We start from the raw sequence: 23,244 nt of genomic DNA on the forward strand, positions 1-23,244 counted from the left end.
GTGTTATGTGCATATATGTGCAGGGCCTTGCAGGTGCACTGTACAATTCCCAGAGTAAAACGAGCAATGTGTGTCCTCTATTGTTCTGGTCTTGCAGCTGACAAAACTAAACAATCCTGTTAACCAAAAGCAGGAAACAGAGCTGACATCACTGCTCCCCAGAGCACAAACACACAATCTTTTGCTGCTACATCACTGCACTGTACACACAAATACTAAGATTTGATTATTGTGAGAACAAAAAAAAAAGAAGAGTTTTATGGGAGCTGAGAGTGTGAACTGGCCATTTGGCCTGATGCTTCACCATTGCAAACACTTACTGATACAGTAAACCTGAAGAAGGATCATCATATTCATATTTACATTTGAGACACTGTGATATATAGACTTAAGTGCCAGGTTGGGGCTTTCAAACATCTATAAAGAATAAATAACTTAAAAAAGTGAAAGAAAATAATATGATTCACTTATAAATGAGACATCACTGCTTGTATTCTACATGATATGCAAGAAAGCATGTTGCTAAAGGATACCGAATAATCAATTATTAGTTATAATCATAACATAGTAATGCTCCATATGGATGGAATTACTATAAAAGAGCAAACACATAATCAAACACGGTTTTTTCTTTAAAGGTCATGATTGCCGCAATTTCTACTACAAAATACAGAAAACAATTAATATCACCCAAATACATACATGCATACGTAAAAAAAGAAACACAATCATTTTCTGTGCCTGATGGATTGTTGTGACCCATTTACTGTACCCTTTAGACATGGGAGCTCAACAAAAAGTGGTTCCTGCATATTCTGTGTCTATCTGTCCCGCACACACATCCAGAATCTTTTTTTCAAACACACTTATATACACATGGATTTATCACAATCGAACACTCTATCCAGCAGACACAAATAATCACGCCACTCACCCACTCAAAACAACCACTTACACCATACATTAAAATACAATATAAAAAGCAATAATAGTAATAAAGTGGAAAAAACAAATCACAAATAAAAACGCTTAATCGGTGGGATCAACAAAGTCAGGTTGGGAGATCAGAGACCAGCTAGAATTCCCAGCCAATCAGCTGTAAAACAGTTTAGAAGTATTTGGGTAACAGATTTGGAAATATGCAAATCCATACACAACCTGTACCTGACTATTAGGCCGGTAGAAGATAGTTGAGAAAAAAAAAATGTTACAGTGAATCAGTTGGGGTGTAATTTTGTTTTGGACAAAATATCTTCTTTTATTTCCTTAAGAAGAAAGGTCATGTGGGTTTGGAATTACATGAGGGTGAATAAATGATAGAATGTTTATACTGTACACTGAAATGAGTTATTATGTAGTTGTCAGTTTAACTGACTGGTCTCAAAGTTTGTTAACTGGACTCACCTTACTTATCATAATACTACGTTATCTACAGTAAGGCTCAGTTTATCCATGTCCCTGTGTGAGTGTGCTTTTTAATGTCATGAATGGTAGAACTTCTCGTTGTAGCGGTGGATGGTGACGCAGCCGTGGTAAGAAATGGGGCGGGGCATGGCGGCCACACCAGTGATGATGCCGGTGGACGGGTCATAGCACAGGATTGTGTCTGACGCCACTCCGTTTTCACCACGGCCACCCAGGATATAGATCTTTCCGTTACATACTGACATACCGCAACTCTCCTGAAAAACAAGAACTCATTTATCACACTGGTTTAAATAGGATAATCTTGTACCATATAGCTGTAAAAATTGCAAAGAGTAAGAAAATATATTCCATTTGTTGTAATTAACAACTTGAAGTGCATTAAACATTACACTTCATAACAACCAGTACCTGTTTGCTGAACGTGTGGACCACATGCATCCAGAAATCTTCAGTGGGGTCATAACAGTAGATGGATTTGGTCAGGCCTCCAGAAACATAGATGAGATTGTTCTGTGATACGGCCGTGATGCAGCGCTTAGCGATGGGGATGTTGGCCCTTAGCAACCAGGAGTCAGACTCTGGGTCATAGCACTGGACCTGGGGGAAAACACACAATTGACTATGCAATGTCTCCTCAGGCTGTAAAGCAAATCCAGGAATCACAGACATTTATCATTCCCCCTGCCATTTTAAAAACAAGGGTGTTGATAATAACTTCACAGAGTTTTTGTGGTCTTAAAAATATAAAACTGCCTCAAGGAAATACCATCTCACAAAACAGTAATCAGTGATCATGTGCCTTGATAAAAAAGGAAACATAATCACACAAAGACACGATATCTCCTGAGAAAAGCCTGAATGCATTTTTATCCCCCCTCTGTGTGGAGTATGTGACGGTATTACAGGGGCTTCACACATTTTGGAAATAGCAGACACTTGTGCAAAAGAACGCTCCAGGCACAAATGATCCGGGAGACTAATAGGATAGAAACGGGACTACAATATCTGTAATAGTCAAATCACACACACACACACACACACACACACACACACACACACACACACACACACTTTAACCAGTCAAGAGTTAAGACGGGTGGCATTATTGCCATAAGAACTTCTTATAAGGAAACAGGAAATGCTCCAATGGTATCAAATTCCCTGTTTTCTTCAATATTCTAACCATCACAAGTATTTTAAAAATACCACATCAATTTATACTCAGTGGAATTATGGGTCCAAAAAAGGTCAGCTAATTCAAAACCAAGACACTGAATCACAGCAAAATGCATTAAGGGAATCCAGTGAAATATCTGTGGCTGAGAGTTTCTCTCCAAAGGACACCTGGAGAATGTATCAGAGTGGGCTGACAGATCCAGGTCAGATGGTCATAACTGTTGATCTCCATTAGGGGGCAGTATACAGCACATTCAATGTCTCTCATATCTATTGTTCTGTTAAGGCAAAATTAGGCCATGATGAAGGAAAAGTACCATGGTGTAAAAGTAAACAAGCTGCCATCATGTAATCTAACAGCTGGCATACTCAGGGTTTAAGCAACTGATGCCGTTTTGGTCACACACAATGTCGTAGTTACCATGCTAGGGACTTTGTATACTTAAATTATCTGTCATTTGTCAACTGAACGTATTCAAACGTAGACTGACCTTTGCTTCAACTCAATTATACTGTACATTGAGAATTATTAAGCTTGAGTTTAAAGCAGTGTTGTCAACTAAACTAAAATGATCTCAAAACATTTTTTTTATTAAAATGAAGAAATAGAATAAAAATAGATATTAGTTTAAAAACATACTGAAATGAAGTGTAGAAATTTTGCCTTGGCAACTAACTGAAATAAAATAAGTTGAAGTTGAAGTACTAAAATGACTAAAAATAAAACTGAAATAAAAATAAATTAAATATAAATAAAAATATTTAAAAAAGAAAACCCCACAAGAATGATAAAAGCAATTAACAAACTCACTAAAACTAAAAATAATAATAAATACTATTATATTAGTGCATACAGTGGGTATTGAAAAGGATCACCCCCCTTTAAAATAATCACATTTTGTTGCTTTGCAGCCTGAAATTAAGACGGACACAGTTTTTGTTTTATCCAGCTGTATTCAGTGTAACTTATAACATCCGAGTGATAGTTTTTACTCAGTGATTTTTGTAAAAAAAAAAAAAAAAAAATAGTAAAATTATATAAAATAAATAAAAAAATAGATTAAATGATTTGGTAAATGAGTTGGAAAAATGATAAAAATTACTTGTAAAATCAATCAGGTTTAGCTAATCACATTCTCAATGGCACACAAAGCCATTTGACTTTCAACTGTGATGAGCTGTGGTCCTTTTGATTAGCTCAGCATGAAAAGAGTCTTCCTGGAGCATTTCAATAATCACAAATTCTCCACAAATGTGGCTTGTATAGAAGGGTTGTAAGAAAAAAGTGACTCCTCAAGAAAGACAACATGCAGTCAAGACTGAGCTTTGCCAAAACGCACCTTGAAGATTCTGAGGCAGATGAGACTAAAATTTAATTATTCGGCCTCAACACCAAACAATATATATGGTGGAATACAGCTCACCATCAAAATAATTGCATTCCTACAGTAAAGCAGGAGGTAATAATATCCTGTTATGAGGGTGTTTAAGTGCAGCAGGGACTGGAGCACTTGTCAGGATAGAAGGAAAAATGGATGGGGCAAAATACAGTCAAAGTCTTGAGGAAAATCTGCTGCCCTCTGCAAGATTGTTGTCAATGTGGAGAAAGTTTACCTTCCAACACTACAATGACCCAAAGCACACAGCAAAACTGAGCACACAGTGGTTGAAGGTGAAAAAGGTAAATGTTCTTGCATGGCCTAATCAGAGCCCAGACTTAAAGCCCATTGAAAATCTGTGGAATGACTTAAAGACTGCAGTCCACAAACAGTCCCCATCAAATTTAACTGAACTTGATCAGTTCTGCAAAGAGCAGTGGGAAATATTGAAATGTCTAGATGTGCAAAGTTAGTAGAGACAAATCCCAACAGACTAAAGGCTGTAATTAAACCAAAAGGTGGTTCAACAAAATACTGACACAAGGGGGTGATCATTTTTTCAACTCAGTGATTCTGTTTATTATTATTTAATTTTTTTTCCTGACATGTTGGTGTTATATCTTTCACTTGGATGTTATAAGTTGCACTGAGTAAATACAGCTGGATTAAACAAAAACTGTGTCCATCTTCATTTCAGGCTCAAGTGAAAGTATATAATCAGAGTTCTTTTATTTACTATGGCTGGGTTATGGTCCATTGCACTGTTTAGAGAAATCCCAAGATGACTTCACTGGAAAACAAAGCGTGTCACACCCTCCAGTAGCATGACCCAAAAATAAATGTGATGTTTACATGCAGTAAATGCACAATGACATGCAGAGGGCGGTTTTCAAAGATGCCCTTCTCCTCAAAACCATGAATCATACTCTTCAACAAACCTTATCTGAGCACGTGTTATCGTCAGGTCCTCCTCCAATCACAAATAGTTTGTTGACACAACTGGCGACGGCTGGTGAGCTGACGGCCTCCTTCATGGGTGCCACCTCTGTCCAGCGGTTGGAGAAAGAGTCATAGCATTCGACGCTGCTTAGTCGTGACTGACCGTCATATCCACCAACGGCATACACCTGTAGATGAAAACAATTTAAGTTACACAATACATGTAACCTGTACACACTTGTATGGGCCCGTACACAATACATATTAGTGTAGTGTTGTGTAATGTAGGTACGTTCAAACTGTTTTTGTCTGTTTTGAATTGTACACATGGCATTTCTGTGGATGACACAATCTGGAGGTGAAATGAAGCGTGTAGATCTAGCCAACTGTTTACCCATTCGTATCACAATTCTAAATTGATGTAATGACAAAGGGATTGTTATAGATATACACACATGCACAAACCTTAGGCTAGCACTGCATTAGCGACAAAACAAATCTACTTTTTTTTTTTTTTATTACGCAAGTGGACTAAACAAACCAGATCCAAACAGCCTGAAGACAAATGGCCATTCACAGGAAATTCTATATCCAACTGAGAATGCATTCTAAATAGTCATGAGGTGAACACGTCACTTCTGACTGTGCCAGCGGTTAGACTCTTCTGGTTTACTCGAGTAACCAGAGGCAGGTACTTTGAATAACTTTGTAGAAAGTCTAAGATTAATATAAGGAAATAAAAAAATAATCGAGTAACCAGAGGCAGGTACTTTGAATAACTTTGTAGAAAGTCTAAGATTAATATAAGGAAATAAAAAAGTGCATAGAATGTACTTTTTATCTGTTGCAAAGTTCATTCCTCATCAAATATAGTATGTGCTTAGTATGAGATTTTGAACACAACTATAGTATTGAATGATTCAGTGATTCTAAAAATGTCAAGTGGTATAACCATTAAGCGAAAAACAAATGTTTGTTCATTATAAAAAAATAAATAAATAAAAAAAATAAAAAAAAAACTAATATATTGAATGTGATGATTTTTATGGGTTTTTTAAAGATTTTTCTCTCTTTTTTTTGGAGACAAAAGTTCTAATTATAATAATATTTTTTTATCAATTCTGTTTCACTGTTAATATTTTAAATGAAAAAGTATTATGCCTAATATCAAATGTTTTTATTTTTATTCCAGGAATTTCAGCCTTAATGAGTTGCACTAATTAGACACAAAACCACAATGCAAGAAAACCTTGTTTATACGGTTTTCAGAATTTCTCTGGTTTTAATGTCAAAACATAAAGAGATATGCCCTTATCAAATAAGTCGTGAAGAGGTTTACATGCAGAGCAAAATAGGGGTAACGGGTGGATGTGTGCAAATCTAGTTTTGCATAAACACTTTAAGACAGTTGAAAACTACAGTTGAAGGCATTTCTGTAACCTGGGTTATCAACCAGTCAATAAAAGACTCACTGGCAGCATCCAATATGTGACCAAAACATCACCACTGAAAAAACATGACCTTTGCAAAGTGTTGACAGTTCTGTGTTGTAACACATCACTCAATCACTCTTGTTTTTCTAAGTCCCCAAAGAGATTTCAGGATATTTCCCATTAACTCTCAAATGAAAACACATGGAACACAAAAACTCTAAAGTGTTTTTTCTCCTCTCTCTCCTGCCACATGTCTCCATGCTGTTCAAAAAGAACAAGGTAAACATGTTTCCCTTAATGGAACGACCAAGAAAACCGGTCGGACCAGCATCGGTGTACGAACATGCTCGAACACAGAGGGGCCACTCACCACTTACGCAAAACAAAGCCACGTGCTTTCTGATGAGCTCTTTGTTCAGACTCAGATATTATTGAGACAGTCCTTTCACCCCTGGGACTGATAAGATGGTATATCAACAAAATAGCTATATAAACCATGTTTCATCATCGAAGATTATAAAAAGTCTTCAGTGGAATTCAGTTTCCTGTTAACTGTGGGCTGACAGGGTGTGAATCATTTCATTTAAATGTTAATTAAACTTTTGTGTCACACATGCACAATAATCACATACAGTATATCTAACCAGTGTCAGCACGGTTCATATCACATTATTGCAGCATGACCCTGTGGCAACATGTTTTTTTTCCACGTCTCGTTGTTGTGACTTCAGTTGATTAGATTTCATCTGTCAGTCATGAATCTTTCATAACCAATAAATCCAACCACAGTCAAACAATCCATATGTCTGAAAGGCTGCTGTTTGAAAACAAACCCAAATTATCTTTTGGGATCAAATGAGTTTGAGTCCAAAACTATTGAGAGACTCTAGCAGACACCCAGAGATAGGACGCTGGGGTGGGGGGGGGGGTGGTCTCTGAATAATCCGTAATAAAAAGCATCAAATAAACAAACCAAGAGAAAGAGGCGTTCATGCAGACAGCTGGCTATAACTTACATGGCATGTTAATTAGTTATTGCACAAGTAGCTTTTGTTGGCTCGGCTCATTCCATTCACAAGAAGACAGTCTTGATTTATTGAACCTTTGAGCTGGTTCCTCACTGAGTCCATAAAATGCATCAGATCCTTCGCAAACAGAACCGAACAAAGCTATTTTACCCCCTGCCAAAGTCAATCAGATCTCTGGAGCTGATTTTGGTCATTAAAAAATGTTGAAAACAGCCTGATATGAGTGATGCAATATCAACTTAAGTATACAGATCCAAGCACTTTTGGCAGAGTCGTCCCTTTATGGTACAGGCCGTTCACATGTCTAATCACTTCAACGTCAGTTACTGATTATTAAAAACTGCCCTGTAAGCAAACCACCTCCAAGGAACAAGTTAAAAATGATGTCATTGTTTAATTAAAACAAGGAACCAGTTCCAAGCAGGAAAAGGGGACAAATGGAGGCTTTGAAGGTGATAGAGGAACTAAGACAAGACAAAGGTCAATAAATGACAAACAGGCAATAAATTATAAGGGTGGGAAGATGTTCGAAAACTAAACATGGGTTAAATTACCCCAACAACACCCATTTCTATATGTAGTAAATTTTAATTATGGTTAGAGGTATGTAAACCATATAGCCATCATCAAAACAGGAAGTCATCTTCTTCCATGTGGCATGACTACTAAGCCAACAGTTTCATTCATGGGACTTATTGAAAGGCCAACAAAAATGCCCTTAAAAGTTGGAATGTATTGTTTTGTTGTTGGTTTCAAAATATCTCTTAAATAGTTTGATGGATTCATGCTCTGCAGCCAAAAATTCACCACACAATACACACCACACAAGGCACTACAAGTCCACTGGCATTAAATGTAGTGCATGTAGTAGTTTTGTTTATAGTTGAGGGCATGTTAAACAACCTATTAGCTTTAGCATCTATTTTGCAAACTAATTTATGCTGAAATGCCTTCGTTTCATTGGGCGCATGGCCTTTGATGTCAAAAACAAAAGATATGGGGAGCGTTTCCTCCTCCCTTTTAAATTCTGATACACCTATTCATTTTTATGATTTGTATCTAGCATAATTTTTGCTGTCTTGAAATGACTGAACTCACCTTTCCCAACAAAACTGCCATTTTGTGTCTCCAGCGGCCCTTGTTCAAGGAGGCAACCCTGATCCAGATGTTGAGCTGGGAGTTGTACATCCAGACATCCCTGCTGTTGATTCTACCACCTGAAATTGTATCACCAATTGGTCACAGTATTTTATGTCTCGCTATGCACTTATTATTATACTTATGCAATAATGTAAAAAGGTAAATTACCCATGACACACTAGGTGAATGTTACTTGTTATCTCACATAAACACATGAATAATATGTGAATAATAAAACTACAACTGCAGACATCTTGCTCCATTTCTGAGATAATTCCAGGTGAAGTAACAAAATTAGAGACCAGCTTAACCAGAAATATGCTGTCAAGTATTTATGAAAAGAATTATGCAACTCAATGAATATTTACATTCATTATTTACATTCAAAACAATTACTTTTTATGTTTGATTTAATACTTCGATATTTTAATGCTTAAAATAGGTCTTGTACAAAAAAAATTTAATTAATAATATATACATTTTTCACAAATAAACATTTTAATTAAATTTTACATAAATGTATTTAATTTCATTATTTATCTTTACAACAGATAGTAAAGAAAATCAGCCAACAAGTGTCTGGGATTCTACTGTCCCATGATGCACCTCATGAAGTTGTTTGAGAGACTGTAATCTAAGCTACTTTGAAGGACTACAATTATTGTATAACATTCATTTAGTCACCACATAATTCCCAAACCACCATTTTTCCATTATTTCATAGTTTGAGTGTCTTAACTACAACTACACATCATAAAAATAGTAATGATAAAGAATGACTGGGTAAGTGGTAAATGTGACCAAACATTTGCCTGGTATCGGTTAACGCATGTGCATCTGTGGGATTATGCTAACAGAGCTAAACATCTACAAAACTGTTCCAGTTCTTCAGGAAACACCGGCAGTGTGGAAAGAATACACTGGACTCAACAAAGCTGCTCAACCTGAAACTCATCTTTCTACTATGTCAATTTTCCATTATTTTCTGACTCTTAGTCATATCTTAGTCTTGAGTTTGACGCATACAATATATATATAGTTTGACACATATACAGGCTTCCTGCCTGGGAAAGCCTGCCTGTCCCTGGCTTACTAAACAAACTTCAAAGAAGGAGAAGTAACAAGATGTGTGGGGAAGGAATGAAGTTAAAGGAGGTTGAAATTACAGAAAAAGAGAGAAGTTTTAACTAGCAGGACTGTTCTCATGGAAACACGTGAGCGCTTGGCACATGCAGAATGCAAACTGATCACTCAGGATTCCAGCCCCCTCACTCACCCTTGCTCTCTCTTTCCCTCTCTAACAGTCTTTTCTCATGAGATAGCTGCCAGTCCTGGTCTCTTTTAATCATGTCTTTTAAACAGTCGGTTTGCTGAACCTGCTTGCTGCTCAAAGCGAGCTGCTCTGTAAAGCATGGTGTGTTTAACAAATCCCCGCAGACTAAACCATCCAGGAGGTAAACATCAAACTAGGTCATCTACAATAATTGAGAAATTAATGACAGATGATACAAAGGATTGACAGATGAAGGGCATACAAAGATAAGTCTTAGATGTAAAATGAATGCAATACTAGTACGCCAATAAAAAAACATGAAGTTTTGTGTTAGCTTTGATGTCATCTATATGCTAAAGTACCCTTAAAAACTGATGAAATTAGCAGATATATGCATTCAAAATAAATAGTCTATGTGAGACCAAAAATATTAATAGCTTATATCGCACTGACAAGATTTGCAACATTTTATCCAATCAAATGCTGTCTAGAATGAGAATGTGCCTCCCCTTAATACTAGCATTAGCAAGAAGCAAATCATCTTCCTGGCTCAGACGTAAACAAAAGTCTACTGGCATTTTCAAAAAAGGAACAAGGGCTTTGATATTTCCTGCCTAAACTTCATGTCTCGATAGGAAATGCATCAGCACAGGGAGGAATACCAAGTCTTGTCTTTCCACCACTGCCTGCGAAACAATTTAGCATTCATGAAATGGTATCACAAATATCCATGTTTACCTGAGACCAGAATGTCGTTCCTGAGGGCACACACAGCATACTCTGACTTGGTGAACTCTGGGAGTTTGGCTAAGGATTTCCATTCCCCAGTTACCGGATCATAGCATTCAGTATACGGCAGGTTGAAACCCCCCATCCTCTCGCACCCTCCAACTATCACAATGACTTCTGAAAATCCAGTAGACCTACAGGGACACGACAGGATGTCAAACTTGGACACATGAACAAATGAAAATCATTAATAGCACTGAAACATGGAAAGGGACCACATTCGAAACAGCATTCTGTAATACATCTAGCACTGCACAATTCATTGTTTAACTTAGAGTTTAGAACCCCTTCTAAGAATAGCAGTAAACAACACTGTCTACTAGTGCCCAGAGCATGCAAGAACCAATCCACAAGCAAACACATTTCATCCAGAGCTAATCCACCCCCCACCCAGTTTTTTTCCCCTGAAATCATCTGCCTAGAAGACTGTGCTCTCTGTGTAAATGCTCAGGGGGCTGGAGAGTGCATAAGTGAAGACGCTAAAGTTGGAGTTGAACTTTGAATACACTCTCCGGGGGAAAGAGATTAGAACAAATTGAGACTGTCACACGCCCAGTCAATTCATGCAAACATGGAAAATTCAAAACAGCCTTTCATTTGTGATGTAATTAGTCTTTATGCATACAATCCCTGAGAGCAATTAGGGGAGATCGGCCAGGCCCTATCCAATAATTCAAATTTAAGAACCATACCAAATCTGCCTGGAAACAAAGGGCGGAACTACAACTTTTCTGCCAACTGTAAACCTACACCCATCTGAAAACTCCAACAAGGCCCTGTGAAGCCGAGGAGGTGTTTTGAGAGTGTCCTAAATAAAATAATAAAAAAAAGATATGTTGAATTGTAAACAAAGCACCCTCTTTTGTTTTGCTTGAATATTTAGCAAGATTTTGTCAGTGTTTCGCTGGTTGAATGAGACTGGGACTGCAGCTATCCTAATAACTGTGCTACACCTCTCAGCAAGCAGTCTATAATGAAGCTGTTAATAATATAAGCCATGTAAGGTTGGCAGATCTTTTAGCGAATCACGTTCAGGCAGATTCCAGGTCACTATACATTCAGCTCTGAGAAAAACATAAGTGTGCAGTGTCCCCTCCCCCTGCCCTCTCTCACCCCACGTTCCTCCAGACGTAACAAAAACAAAGAGTGCGTGCTGCAAGCAGGATCAGGTCAACAGGAACATGTTTCGAAACTCAGGTGTTTATGTGTTATGAAGCTTGTGGAGGAAGAATTTGTATGGGCAAGCCCCGCTGAGACTTTATTTTCCCTCAATGCACTGCAATACAGTGGGCCTGAAGGGGCCGTCTCTTCTTGTTCCATCTCGCTGTACTTACAATGTGGCTTGGATTGTTCCATATACATAAATTAAAGCAATGGGTTTCCTAATGCTCAAATATGGAGTACTTAACAAACCTTCAAGTTGCTTCAAACATCCACTTGTTGAATCATGCCTTCAGGTTTTGAAGATAACTGAATCTATAATGTAGCCTTTCTGAAAAAAGGTTCCAGAAGTATCTAGGATCTTTAAGGACATAGAAGAATGTGTTTCAACTAAGCTTGACAACTACTAATAACTAGTAAACCACCATTTGCTTGATTCTGTTTGTTTCGGGGCAAACAATTCAGGAGGGGCGGGGAAGTCTTTTTTTTCTTACTATAATCATTTGTTGTTTTTTTAATGTTTTTTGTGTTTTTTGTATGTAAAGACTGAGCCTTAGATTAATAGTGTGATTGCATCAGTGTACATTTCTAGGTGATAATTTTAATAAAGACCTTCAGGGCACAGGAAATGCCCAGGTAAGATGCCAGTAATACCTGCGTGGACGGGTTCTAGGTGACATCATTTCATTGCCCAAGACATGATAGCGTCTGGCTTCGTGGAGGAGCTGATAGCACTCTGGTGCATTTTGGATCAACTGGTCACCTTCTACCGTCTGCACGAAATAATTTGGATGCAGCAGGGGCAGGCGGACGTGGTTGAGAAGGTCTCTAAGCATGATTCGACGGTGGTCCACTTCGTAGTACACCCAACGCATCACTGCCTCGAACACGGTCTCCTCCTTTCCAATGACTAGCTCATCACTAGCGATGTACTCCTCCAGTTCCTCCTTACGCAAGTCCAAGAATTCTTCATGCTGGGCCACATCGGTAAAGCTCTGCAGTGCGTAAGAGAAGCAGCGACTGGCCAGTTGCTTGAGAGAGTGCGCGTCTGCAAACCGCTGGATGCCCAGGCAGTTGCAGGGGTCAAGTTGGTCTTCCAAGAACTTGGTACAAGCATCACGCAGAGTGTTGATCTGGAAGAGACTGGAGGTCTCGAAGAGGAACTGCACATTATCTGTAGTGATGCGGGCACGTCCGGTGTACACGTACTGCAGGAAGGTGTCCATGGCTTCGGCACGGATGCCGTTGATCTCCACCAACATCTCATGGCTCTCCCGGTGGTCATTGCAAAACATTGCACGGAAGTAGCTACTGCAAGCTGACAACACGGCACGGTGGCACGGGAACTCACGACCCTCCACGCTGATCACCACGTCCGTGAACAGTCGGCCGTCACGGAACTCATTAAACATCTGCAGAATGCTCTCGGAGTGGCACGGGCCGGAGGAGAAATCGAAGACATCATGATTACTGAGGGACTTATTGTCCATCTCCAGAACCTTTCGCTTGACTGCCGGGGACTCACGGACTCCAGAGTCCTCCCGGTTCAGTCTTCTGCCCAGAATAAGTACCATTGCTATCACACTAATGAGGTCCAAGGCCTTGTAGACAATAGAAGAAAAGGATGCCTCAGCTGAAATTAAAAAGAGAAACATTATTTTAATCAGGAAATTCATGAACTTGTTATAATTATATAAAAACGACAATATCTGCAACATATCTAAGTTGCTTATGTAACCTTTAAGTGATAATACATAAAATATGAAAATGTGCTTTATTAAATTAAAATTAGTTTAAAACAACAACTAAAGCATATACAGCCTTTCAGGCTTAATTTACAAAATATGTAGGAGTAGCTAATGTCACAACAACAACACAGTATCATGTCAGCAAAGTGTTGGCATGTTGCCAACAAACGTGACACACATTAACTAGTAAATCTATCTTTAATAAAAGTTAAATAACAGATTTTTTATATAAACATAAAACATTAAGGTACAAAAATGTAACTAATCTACACAAATGACCACACTTTATCCACTTTAAGTTGACGTTGACATTGTTTTGATAACCTGGCAACCTTATGTCTGTCTCACATTGCCCTCTCAATGCCCCAGGTGAATTCACCTTTAAACTAAACATGATGCTTTTCTTGTGCTGCTGCCCTCTAGCGGTCACTTCCGTATTCAACAAGTGGATCAAAACAAAGAGCTTAGGGAACGTCAACAAAATCTACTTCAAAAATGACCTGCCAGCACGTGTTGACTGACAAATAACATACCTTTTTTTTTATTCTTTTTTTTTTTAATGCAACCAAAACATGACTAAAGTCAGTCATAACAAAATTAAAATTAAATGGCATTCGCTTAAAAACTGATTGTAAAAACACATAAAGCATACTGTAAGCTTAGTCAAAATTCCCAAAAGATCAGACCATCATTTTTGTGTCGCAGTTATTGCTTTGTGCCACACTGTTAATAACAGATACCTCGATATGAAGAATTTTAAATAAAAGTGCACAAATAATATTTGTTTTGCACTGGTTACGCGGGACTTCTATATAAATACATAAGCTAATTTATAAATAAAAAAAATCGAATTAAATGTCACAAAATGTGTTTCATACTCATATTTGAAATTATCATACCTACAAAAGTATTACTGAACAGAACAAAATAGAATAGAATAGAATAAACTTCATAATATAACAAGCATAAATTTACCCGTTTAAAAAGTGAAGAGTTTGTTATGGAAGTCTCGTCAGTATATAAAATGTGAAAATCAGTCCAGGAAAACTCTGCTCGTCTAACCCTCGGCGGTCATCTCTATCCCAGCAGTGAACCAAAATATCGTCTGGAAAAAAAACGGTCCGCTGGGTGCTTTATTGCCGTCATCATATCCGAAAAAAACAAACAGCAATCAGCTGATGGCGCGGGGGATTCTGGGAAATGTAGTCGTCAAAGCAGGCTGAAGGAATGACGGTAAAGGCAGAGAAGACTACAAGTACCAGAGTTCTCAAAACGCCACATGGCCACAGATTGTTTGTAAACGTTTCATCAGTCGCAGGAGTGGCGGCGGTGCATCTCATGTCCGAGAGATGTTCAACTGACGTTGTGTTTTTCTCTTAAGAGTTTAATAGAAGCTTATAAATGTTACAAAATAAATTTTGAAATTATGAAACTTGATGAAAAATAAAGACATTTTAGTAAATAAATATAAACGTATCTCTAAAAATCACGCACACGTGACTTTCCATCGACGTATTTTGTTATTGTAGCCTAGGCTACTGCGAAAATTGTATTTTTATCCCCTAACCCTAAACAACGCAGAAGACATTTGGCTTCTTAACATTTTTATTTAGACATCATCTAGTGTTTTGATTTAGCCGTCTAATCTGCAGTTTTTTTTTCCATAGCAGATTCCAGTATTTCCTACACTGTGAGACATGTACTGTACTCTCTTGTAGCCTACTGTAAGTGAAACAGAAACACAGACGTTTGCGGTAAGGCAACGTTTTTTCTTTCGAGTACAATAACAATCTGGTCGAGGTTCAAGACAAAGATTTCCTTCTTCCGCAGTCATTTCAACAGCAAAGGCACAATTTTAAACAGTGACTGTTGGAAAGCAGACGAGGCGGTTGAACTTCCTCACTTGGCCTGGAGGCTAAACGTACAATACAGACTGTAACTCACGAAGACATGTTCAGGTAACTATCCCATCTAAAATAAAACAAGTTTAAGGTCTGATCATGCAGTCATTTCAGTGTAACCGTAGATACATTTTTTTTTAGAACTCAGATAAATAAATAAATAATTTTAAAAAAAGGCCATCCAAGATGTACATGAGCTTGTTTCTTCATCAGAAGAGATTTGGGTAAACATAGCATTACATCACTTGTCGCTCACCATTACAATACTCCACAAGTAATGAAGTCCACCAGTTAACGTCTTGAGAAGTTAAAGCCTTAAGAAACAACTATTGCCTCTGGCCAAAATACGAGTACATAATTCATAATAATGCTCCATCCAATGAAAAAGTCCATTCCCTGTTATCCTCTCATATCAAAGTCCACTGACATATTTGTTTAGAACTGTTTTAGACCCTTTCTGTAGATCTGTGCATATTTCTCTCCTGGTTCAGACTTGTTTGAAATTTGCATCTTCATGATGGATTTATTTATTACAAACACTCAGCTTTTCACTTCACAAGATGTTAAAGGGTTAGTTCACCGAAAAATTTAAATTATGTCATTAATGACTCACCCTCATGTCGTTCCAAACCCGTAAGACCTCCGTTCATCTTCGGAACACAGTTAAAGATATTTTAGATTTAGTCTGAGAGCTTTCTGACCCTCCATTGAAAATGTATGTACGGTATACTGTCCACGTCCAGAAAGGTAATAAAAACATCATCAAAGTAGTCCATGTGACATCAGAGGGTCCATTAGAATTTGTTGAAGCATCGAAAATACATTTTGGTCCAAAAATAACAAAAATTACGATTTTATTCAGCATTGTCTTCTCTTCCAGGTCTGTTGTGAGTGCGACTGCTGTGACAGTTGACGTATGACGCTGCTGACGTGTTATCTTTGTTATTGGGCACACCAGAAAACACGTCAGCAGCATCGGTGAACACGCTCACAACAAACCCGGAAGAGAAGACAATGCTGAATAAAGTCGTCATTTTTGTTATTTTTGGACCAAAATGTATTTTATTACCTTTCTGGACATGGACAGTATACCGTACATACATTTTCAATGGAGGGACAGAAAGCTCTCGGATTAAATCTAAAATATCTTAAACTGTGTTCCGAAGACGAACGGAGGTCTTACGGGTTTGGAACGACATGTGGGTGAGTCATTAATAACATAATTAAAATTTTTCGGTGAACTAACCCTTTAAATGATGGACTGGAGTCGTGTGGATTATTTATGATGTTTTTATCAGCTGTTTGAACTCTCATTCTGACGGCACCCATTCACTACAGAGGATTTATTGGTGAGCAAGCGATATAGGCCTAATGCTAAAATACTACAAATCTAAAATCTTAGTTTGATATTGAGTAGACTGTTGGACTGTAAAGTTCTATCAGATAAACAGACAAGGGGGAAAAAAGTAATGTTGATGCCTAAAGCATTCTCTGTCTGGAAGTATTTTTCTTTCTCTTTCAATGCTTTCACCTGCATTCTATCTCTGTTCTCACTTGGTTTCCACACTATTAGTCCACTGCAGCTGACTGCATTTTCTGCTGTCTAAAGCACATTCTTCTGTCTCTGTGTGTTTATGTGATTAGTAGTCATCCCAGCATTAATAGTGCTAAAATAGAGCTTGGATCTAATCAGATAAGCCCCACTAAAACACAACAGAGGAAAGCCCAGTATAAGTTCACTGACTTAAGACAAGCAGAATATAACACAAGCAGTACTGAAAAAAAAATATTATTTTATATTTAAATATTCATTAAAGAGGCATGGCCAAAAATGAATTCAAACTGGCTGTTGTATCCTAGACTAGACACAGGGTGGCAGCAATGGCTAATGGAAACAGTGTAACAGGACATTTGGGATTATTTGTTTTAACAATAGAAGTTTAGAGCTTGTGTGTATTTAATACACATGAATCCATGCTCTATAATATACCTGTAATTATTTGCTTAGCATGGCTAGGTCCAATCAGCCACAGAGTTCATATAATAGCATTTTATTTATATATTATAACAACAGCCTTCTATTTGACATTACACTGTTTAGAAATAAGTAGTAGATTTAGTATACAAATTTGGGAATATTTATAGTTTTAGACGTTTAAACAAAGCTCTTCCAAGTCTCCCTACAGCTTACATTCCTTTCAGACACTTTAAAGTTGTTCAAAAGCACCCAAATGGGTTACACTTCAGCGATTAAGCTCTACAATGATCAGTGTCGAGTAAACCTTGACCTCAAATCAGTCTATATGTCCTGAGACATCTTGTTCTTTTTTTTAGAAACAATAACCTGCGATTTGCAGGCTCCAGGCAGGCCTATTTGTTTGTTAAGCAGCGGAAAATCCCGTTCGATGGCCTCGATCATTACAGCGCATCTCTCCAGTTCTCGCGAGAACTTTCGGTTCATGAGCGCCACTGAGCGCAGTGACGGCAAGCTGGAGTTCGTAAAGCGACGGAGGCAAAACTGGCTGGGGCAACATCCACATCATCTCTTTCCCCTCTGCATTGTTGCCCCTGCACTTTTTTTGCTCATTTTAATGAAGGGCAGAATAATCTGTAAGAAATATGCTTAAAAGCCGCGTTCCTCTTTCATTTTAAGTGATTATTAGCAGTATTTCCGACCCGGGGGCTGCATCTCCCGAAAGTAGCGGATTTCTGGCTTTTTCTCTACATTGAAAAACATCCTACACAAACACGCCGCGTAAACAACTTCATAAATGGGTGAGTACATTAGATTTGTGGAAAGGCAGGTTATTTTAAACCAGATCTTGATCTGAGTGTGCTGTTGGTGTGTAATATAAAACATCAACGAAACTGAAAATCATTGAGTGTTTGCATTATGCATCCGTCGCACTATTAGAACTACATTGAAAGAAGATCTGATGATTTCAAGATGTGGACACGTTTGCATGTTTTTCCTCTTCTCCGCTGCTCGGAGATCATCAAGAGTTAAAAGCTGAATTTCATTTCCCTCTGAGGTTTCCTTCTCTCCTCCAGCTGTCCGTTATGTTTCTCTTCACAGATGTGGGTTTTGCTACATTGTTTCATATGAGGAACGCTCCTTTTAATATGTATATCATTTAATTATGACATTAAAGTGCAACGGAAACTGCTTATGTATTTTAAATTGCTATTTTTAAATGGTCAGTATCAGCATGAACTGTACTAGATTGGCTGTCAGTAAGTATTAAACAATGCACATGTTTTATTTTCAGATATTTTAGTGAAAATTAAGTAAATATTTGTGTAAAGTAAGTGTTCATTTGAATTCAGTGAATTGTTTCCAAAGAGAAAACAAAAATGGTTTTGAGATTCAATTCTGTCTAAATGCTAAAGTAAAAAAAGTTCAAATGTTAAATATTAAAGTAAAATGCTTTGTATTTCGTATAGCAGTAAAAAAGTAAAAACCCACCATATCCATTTTCTAAATGCATGTTATTGATCTTATTGTAAAGTTTTAAGCATGCATGTTTAATTTTTGCAAATTTTTTTGACATGATCATTTTAATCAAAATATCATAACTTGATCTTCTGGTGAACCAATGTCCCAGCAGTATATTTTCTTTCTTTTCCGATAATCTGTTTCAATTGGATGTACATCACAATACGGAAGAAAAGGTTGGTTGCTACTTCCGTTTCATTCATCATGACCTTTAAGTAGAATAAATGTAATAATATTGGACAAACTGATTTTCTGTCTATTTAGTTTAAAAGGCCACAAATGTTTCTCACTTAAGGTTGTATCGGTTAACATCATGTTATGTGCTACGTTCTTGAAATGGAGTTGAATTAGTTTTTTAAACAGACTTTTAGACAGCTTATCACGGTCAATAACTGGGTAGCTGCAGCCAAAGCTGTTTTTAGCATTTCAGTCCAAAAAATAGTTGCCGGTGTCGTTTTCTTACATTGCACTGATGATAAAACAGGATGGCAGACATTTTTTAAGAATTCCACACTATAGTGGAATGAGATGTTCAGAACTGCAGAGTCATTACTATAATCTCAAATGCTGTGTCATGCTAAGCAGATCAGAGCCTATAATTGACAATGCATTACAACCATTTGTGATTTACATTAACAAACTCAAAACCACTTATTGACTGAAGCACTAACAGATATACAATCCTCTTATGATCCATTCTGTTCTATCCACTCTCCTGTGACAAACTCATTAAAAGTGGAGCATCTTTGACAAAATACCAGTGTGAGACAGTCTCGCACATGTGTCTCTGATCTTTTGGCAAGATTCATCAAAGTGTTTAGATCAACAGATATACGTGTTGAAAATTTAAATAGCACAATATAGGTTTTGAGCACATCGCACAGCACATTTGGTTACATTCTTTAGTGACCTAAGCCATCCGTGTACAGACCCACCAGAGTGTTTGTTAGGAAAAGGTTTAGTCAGTTTCTGCATAAATATAAACGCTAACGGTTATTAATGACCGAGGGCCAGCTGTGTGTACCAACTATTTCAAAACATAAATCAATGTCATAAACAAGACTCCAGGTATTATATGATTTTAAAATCAATCTGACAAATGAGCCATGCTCTGCTCTAAGTTCAGAAAAATTGTTTGGAACATATGTGCAAACAACTTTGTACATTATTAGCCCCTAAATATTGTAAATAATAGTACCTTAAAGGGATACCCCAAAATTCTCTTCTTATTTACACACTTTCATGTCATTCCAAACCTGTACAACTTTCTTTCTGTCGAATCATGTTGAAGACAAGGATAAGATTTGAGAAATATACAGTGGAAGTCAATGAGGTTCAAAACAACATCGTAGCCCATTAACTTTTATTGTAGAGACGGAAATACATGAAGACATTTTTAAAAATCTTTCCGATTTTTATTTTGTGTTCAACAGAAGAAAGAAAGTTGTACAGGTTTGGAACAACATGAGGGGGAATGAAGGCCTGTTCACACCAAGAACAATAAATATAACTATAAAGATAAAGTTTTAAATTTAAGAGAGTAGCGGGGTTCTCACCATAACTTTAATGAGGAACAATATCATTGGAATCCCTTTCAGAATAATATTTTCCAGCTGATGAATGCTTAAAAACATTGACAGCAAATCAGAATCCATACTGCTTTTAAAGAGCTCAGGCATTTAAAGAGGCAGACGACAAAACTGTGGTGCATGCTTATAATAAACAGAATGTTATTGTGCGTTGGTGTAGACGCTAATATAGTTACTGTTATAATTATCCTTCTTGGTGTGAACAGGCCTATAATGTTGAGAAAGGAGAAAAGGTACAAAGGTTTGCAACAATACTGAGATAAACACTATGCAACATCTTAATATTTAGAATCAGCGATTTCATGTGATGCTCCCGAAGATATGCATGTATGGAATATTTGTTGACTTATTTAATGATTTAATGAGAGTAATTAACAGGCCAAGCCTCAGAAGGAATCATTTTCAGACGAAGTATACATGACCCACCTGTGATTTCGGGTTCAGCATTGAACAGCGCGACTGATAGCATTCTTAAGCTGAAATGCATGGATTTTTGGCTCTTATTTTTGAATTAAACATGCTATCACTAAGTGAGTTCATAGTGATCAAGGGCTCTTTGTGAATCCTCATATCGCATGCAAGTTATTAAAGCCCTAGTTTCCTCTGTTACTGTTTTTGCTGCAAGCTCAAGCTTCGCTTTTCCTCCCCAGTGATGTGGTGAGCTTAGGATTCTGGAAAGTGTTGCACTGTACTCCGGTCTCTTCACTATCATGGCTGCTGTGTCATGCTCATTCATTGCCATTTGGCAGAGAACAGGGAAGTGGTGAGAGAGGTATGTTTCTGTGTATGATGAGTTCCCGTTATGTAGTGGAGCATTTACACATCTACCTCATTTTCCTCCATGTTATGATAGTTGCTCTTTTATTGCCAGTGGGAACGGTGTAGGGGAACCAGTAGTCGTTGTACTTATCACTAGATTTGGAAGATCTACACATCTCCAACTTCTTTTGTTTATGGTTATTTGGCTAATTTGATTATTCTTTCAGCCTTCAACAAGAGTATTAAACACTCTCCGTTTAACACATCTTGCATGTTTAAATCCATTGCTGTTGATTTTCCCCTGAATGCAGCATAAAAATTTTCTGCAGATGCCTTCGGAGCATCCCTATGTTGGATAATAATTTTCATAGATCTTTCTAAAATATTCCAGAATAGAGCTATTTTGGAAGGAATTGACGTAATAATTTTCTGCACAAGGCACTATAGGGAAATGCACAATATGCAGTAATAAAAACCATAAGGTTTTGTTTTAAATAAAAATAACGTTTTCTCCGAAAATATAGTGTTATGTGTGTTTTGGAACATGAGTAATCGTTGATTACTCAAGTCTGCGGAAGATTGCTTCATTCAAGAATTAAAGTCATGTCACCTCATGCAATAACAGAGAAGTTCCACAGCTAGTGTTAGAGTTTTGTACGATATTGTGGAATAGCTCCAGATTTATTCATCACATACATTTGAAAAAAACATCTGCTGAAAGAGCTTTTGTAGATTAATAATTTAAGTGTTACACTCGCTGAACATTTCGCTTTTAAATCATGCAATTAAGCTATGGTGAAACTTTGCGAGAATTTTTTTTTCATGCAAGTAAAATTCATGATTTATTATTTATGACTTCAGAGAAGTAACTTTTAAGAGAGAGTTGTTGTAATGGAAGTTGTAATGATGAAACACTCAAAGATTGTTGAGTGATGGCTTTAAGGAAGTATGGTGTTAGACTCTGTGCTCAGGAATGGAGCAGCAAGAGTGTCTGTTCTACATACTACATCATTTAATGGCATGTTAACTGCATGTTTTATGCTTCTGGGAAAAGTGAGTCATTTTGTTTCTTGCACCAGTCGTTTGTTAGTTTCTCTGAATTTCTGCACATGACCCAAGTCTAACCCACAGATTCAGTGGCTTGGCTGACACAATTTGGGAAGCCAGGACACATGGCGAGCCACATGTGGTCATGCATTTAAGAGGATCTTCCCCTTTTCTTCTATAGAGGTCCTGTAAATTTGTGGTTTGCTTGGCAGAAACTAGGATTGTAGTGGTATACCATAATCACTATATCATGATGTTAAAATTGATGGACATATTACGGTGTACATTTGCTTATTTACAATGCAGTAGAGCTGTGCAGTTCATTGGAATATACAGTATCGATTTCAGCCTCCAATGATTATGAAAATATAATAATCAAGATAAAATTATTATAACCCCCCATTCCACCCCCTTTCCAGTGGTACACTTTTGCTCCTCCATATATCATGTGCAAATCAGTAAAATCCTGTAAAGTGACTTTTGCAAAATGGGACGTGCTTGATTTATTAAAGTTGATTTAGTCATGTTTTTAAAAGCACAAAAGAAAACTTGCGCCGTTCCTCTGGAGGATTTCTGTGCATGCGCTCAGAGACGTAACAGAACACAGACAAGCAAGTGAAGTGAAAGTGGCGTGTGGCCAAGTATGGTGTCCCATACTCAGAATTTGTGCCAAGTGCGCACACACAGTAGAGGTTACTGAGATTTTAGTAGAGATTTTATTTTATTTTAATTTTTTTGCTGCAGCACCCGGGGAGCAGTTGGGTGTTAGGTGCCTTGCTCACCTCAGTCATGGTATTGACGGTTGAAGAGGGCACTGGTCATTCACTCCGCCTACCTACAATCCCTGCTGGTACCAAGAATTGAACCCAAGACCTTTGGGTTACAATGGCGAAAGCAAAGGTTCCTGTGGCTCAGTGGTAGAGCATTGCGTTAGCAGTGCAAAAGGTTGTGGGTTCAA

General features: G+C 37.6%; 2 protein-coding genes across 6 annotated transcripts in view; one reads left to right on the plus strand and one right to left on the minus strand.

Moving 5' to 3' along the window:
* Positions 1-236: 236 nt before the first annotated feature.
* Positions 237-17,817, minus strand: LOC109049917 (kelch-like protein 24). Of its 2 annotated transcripts, none has more exons than XM_042714470.1 (7): positions 17,740-17,817; positions 12,401-13,379; positions 10,535-10,719; positions 8,482-8,600; positions 4,922-5,110; positions 1,837-2,025; positions 237-1,682 (listed from the first exon to the last, which is right to left on the minus strand). In XM_042714470.1, exons 2-7 carry the CDS (start codon positions 13,318-13,320, stop codon positions 1,482-1,484), a joined length of 1,803 nt encoding a protein of 600 aa, XP_042570404.1. In that variant the 5' UTR covers positions 13,321-13,379; positions 17,740-17,817; the 3' UTR covers positions 237-1,481. The 2 variants fall into 2 exon arrangements, with proteins under 2 accessions (XP_042570404.1, XP_042570403.1); XM_042714469.1 differs by lacking the exon at positions 17,740-17,817 and adding an exon at positions 14,470-14,644.
* Positions 17,818-17,860: 43 nt separating this feature from the next.
* LOC109062124 (SH3 domain-containing kinase-binding protein 1-like) overlaps positions 17,861-23,244 on the plus strand; it is a 43,471-nt gene continuing 38,087 nt past the window's right edge. For 2 of the 4 annotated variants that reach the window (XM_042714466.1, XM_042714468.1), the window contains exon 1: positions 17,861-18,170. In XM_042714466.1, the coding sequence (XP_042570400.1) occupies positions 18,167-18,170 (4 nt within the window). In that variant the 5' untranslated portion in view covers positions 17,861-18,166. The remainder of the gene's footprint in view (positions 18,171-23,244) is intronic. The other 2 variants (XM_042714465.1, XM_042714467.1) reach the window with 1 other exon arrangement.

This window comes from Cyprinus carpio, chromosome A24 (assembly GCF_018340385.1).
Source record: "Cyprinus carpio isolate SPL01 chromosome A24, ASM1834038v1, whole genome shotgun sequence".
Taxonomy (NCBI): Eukaryota; Metazoa; Chordata; class Actinopteri; order Cypriniformes; family Cyprinidae; genus Cyprinus; species Cyprinus carpio.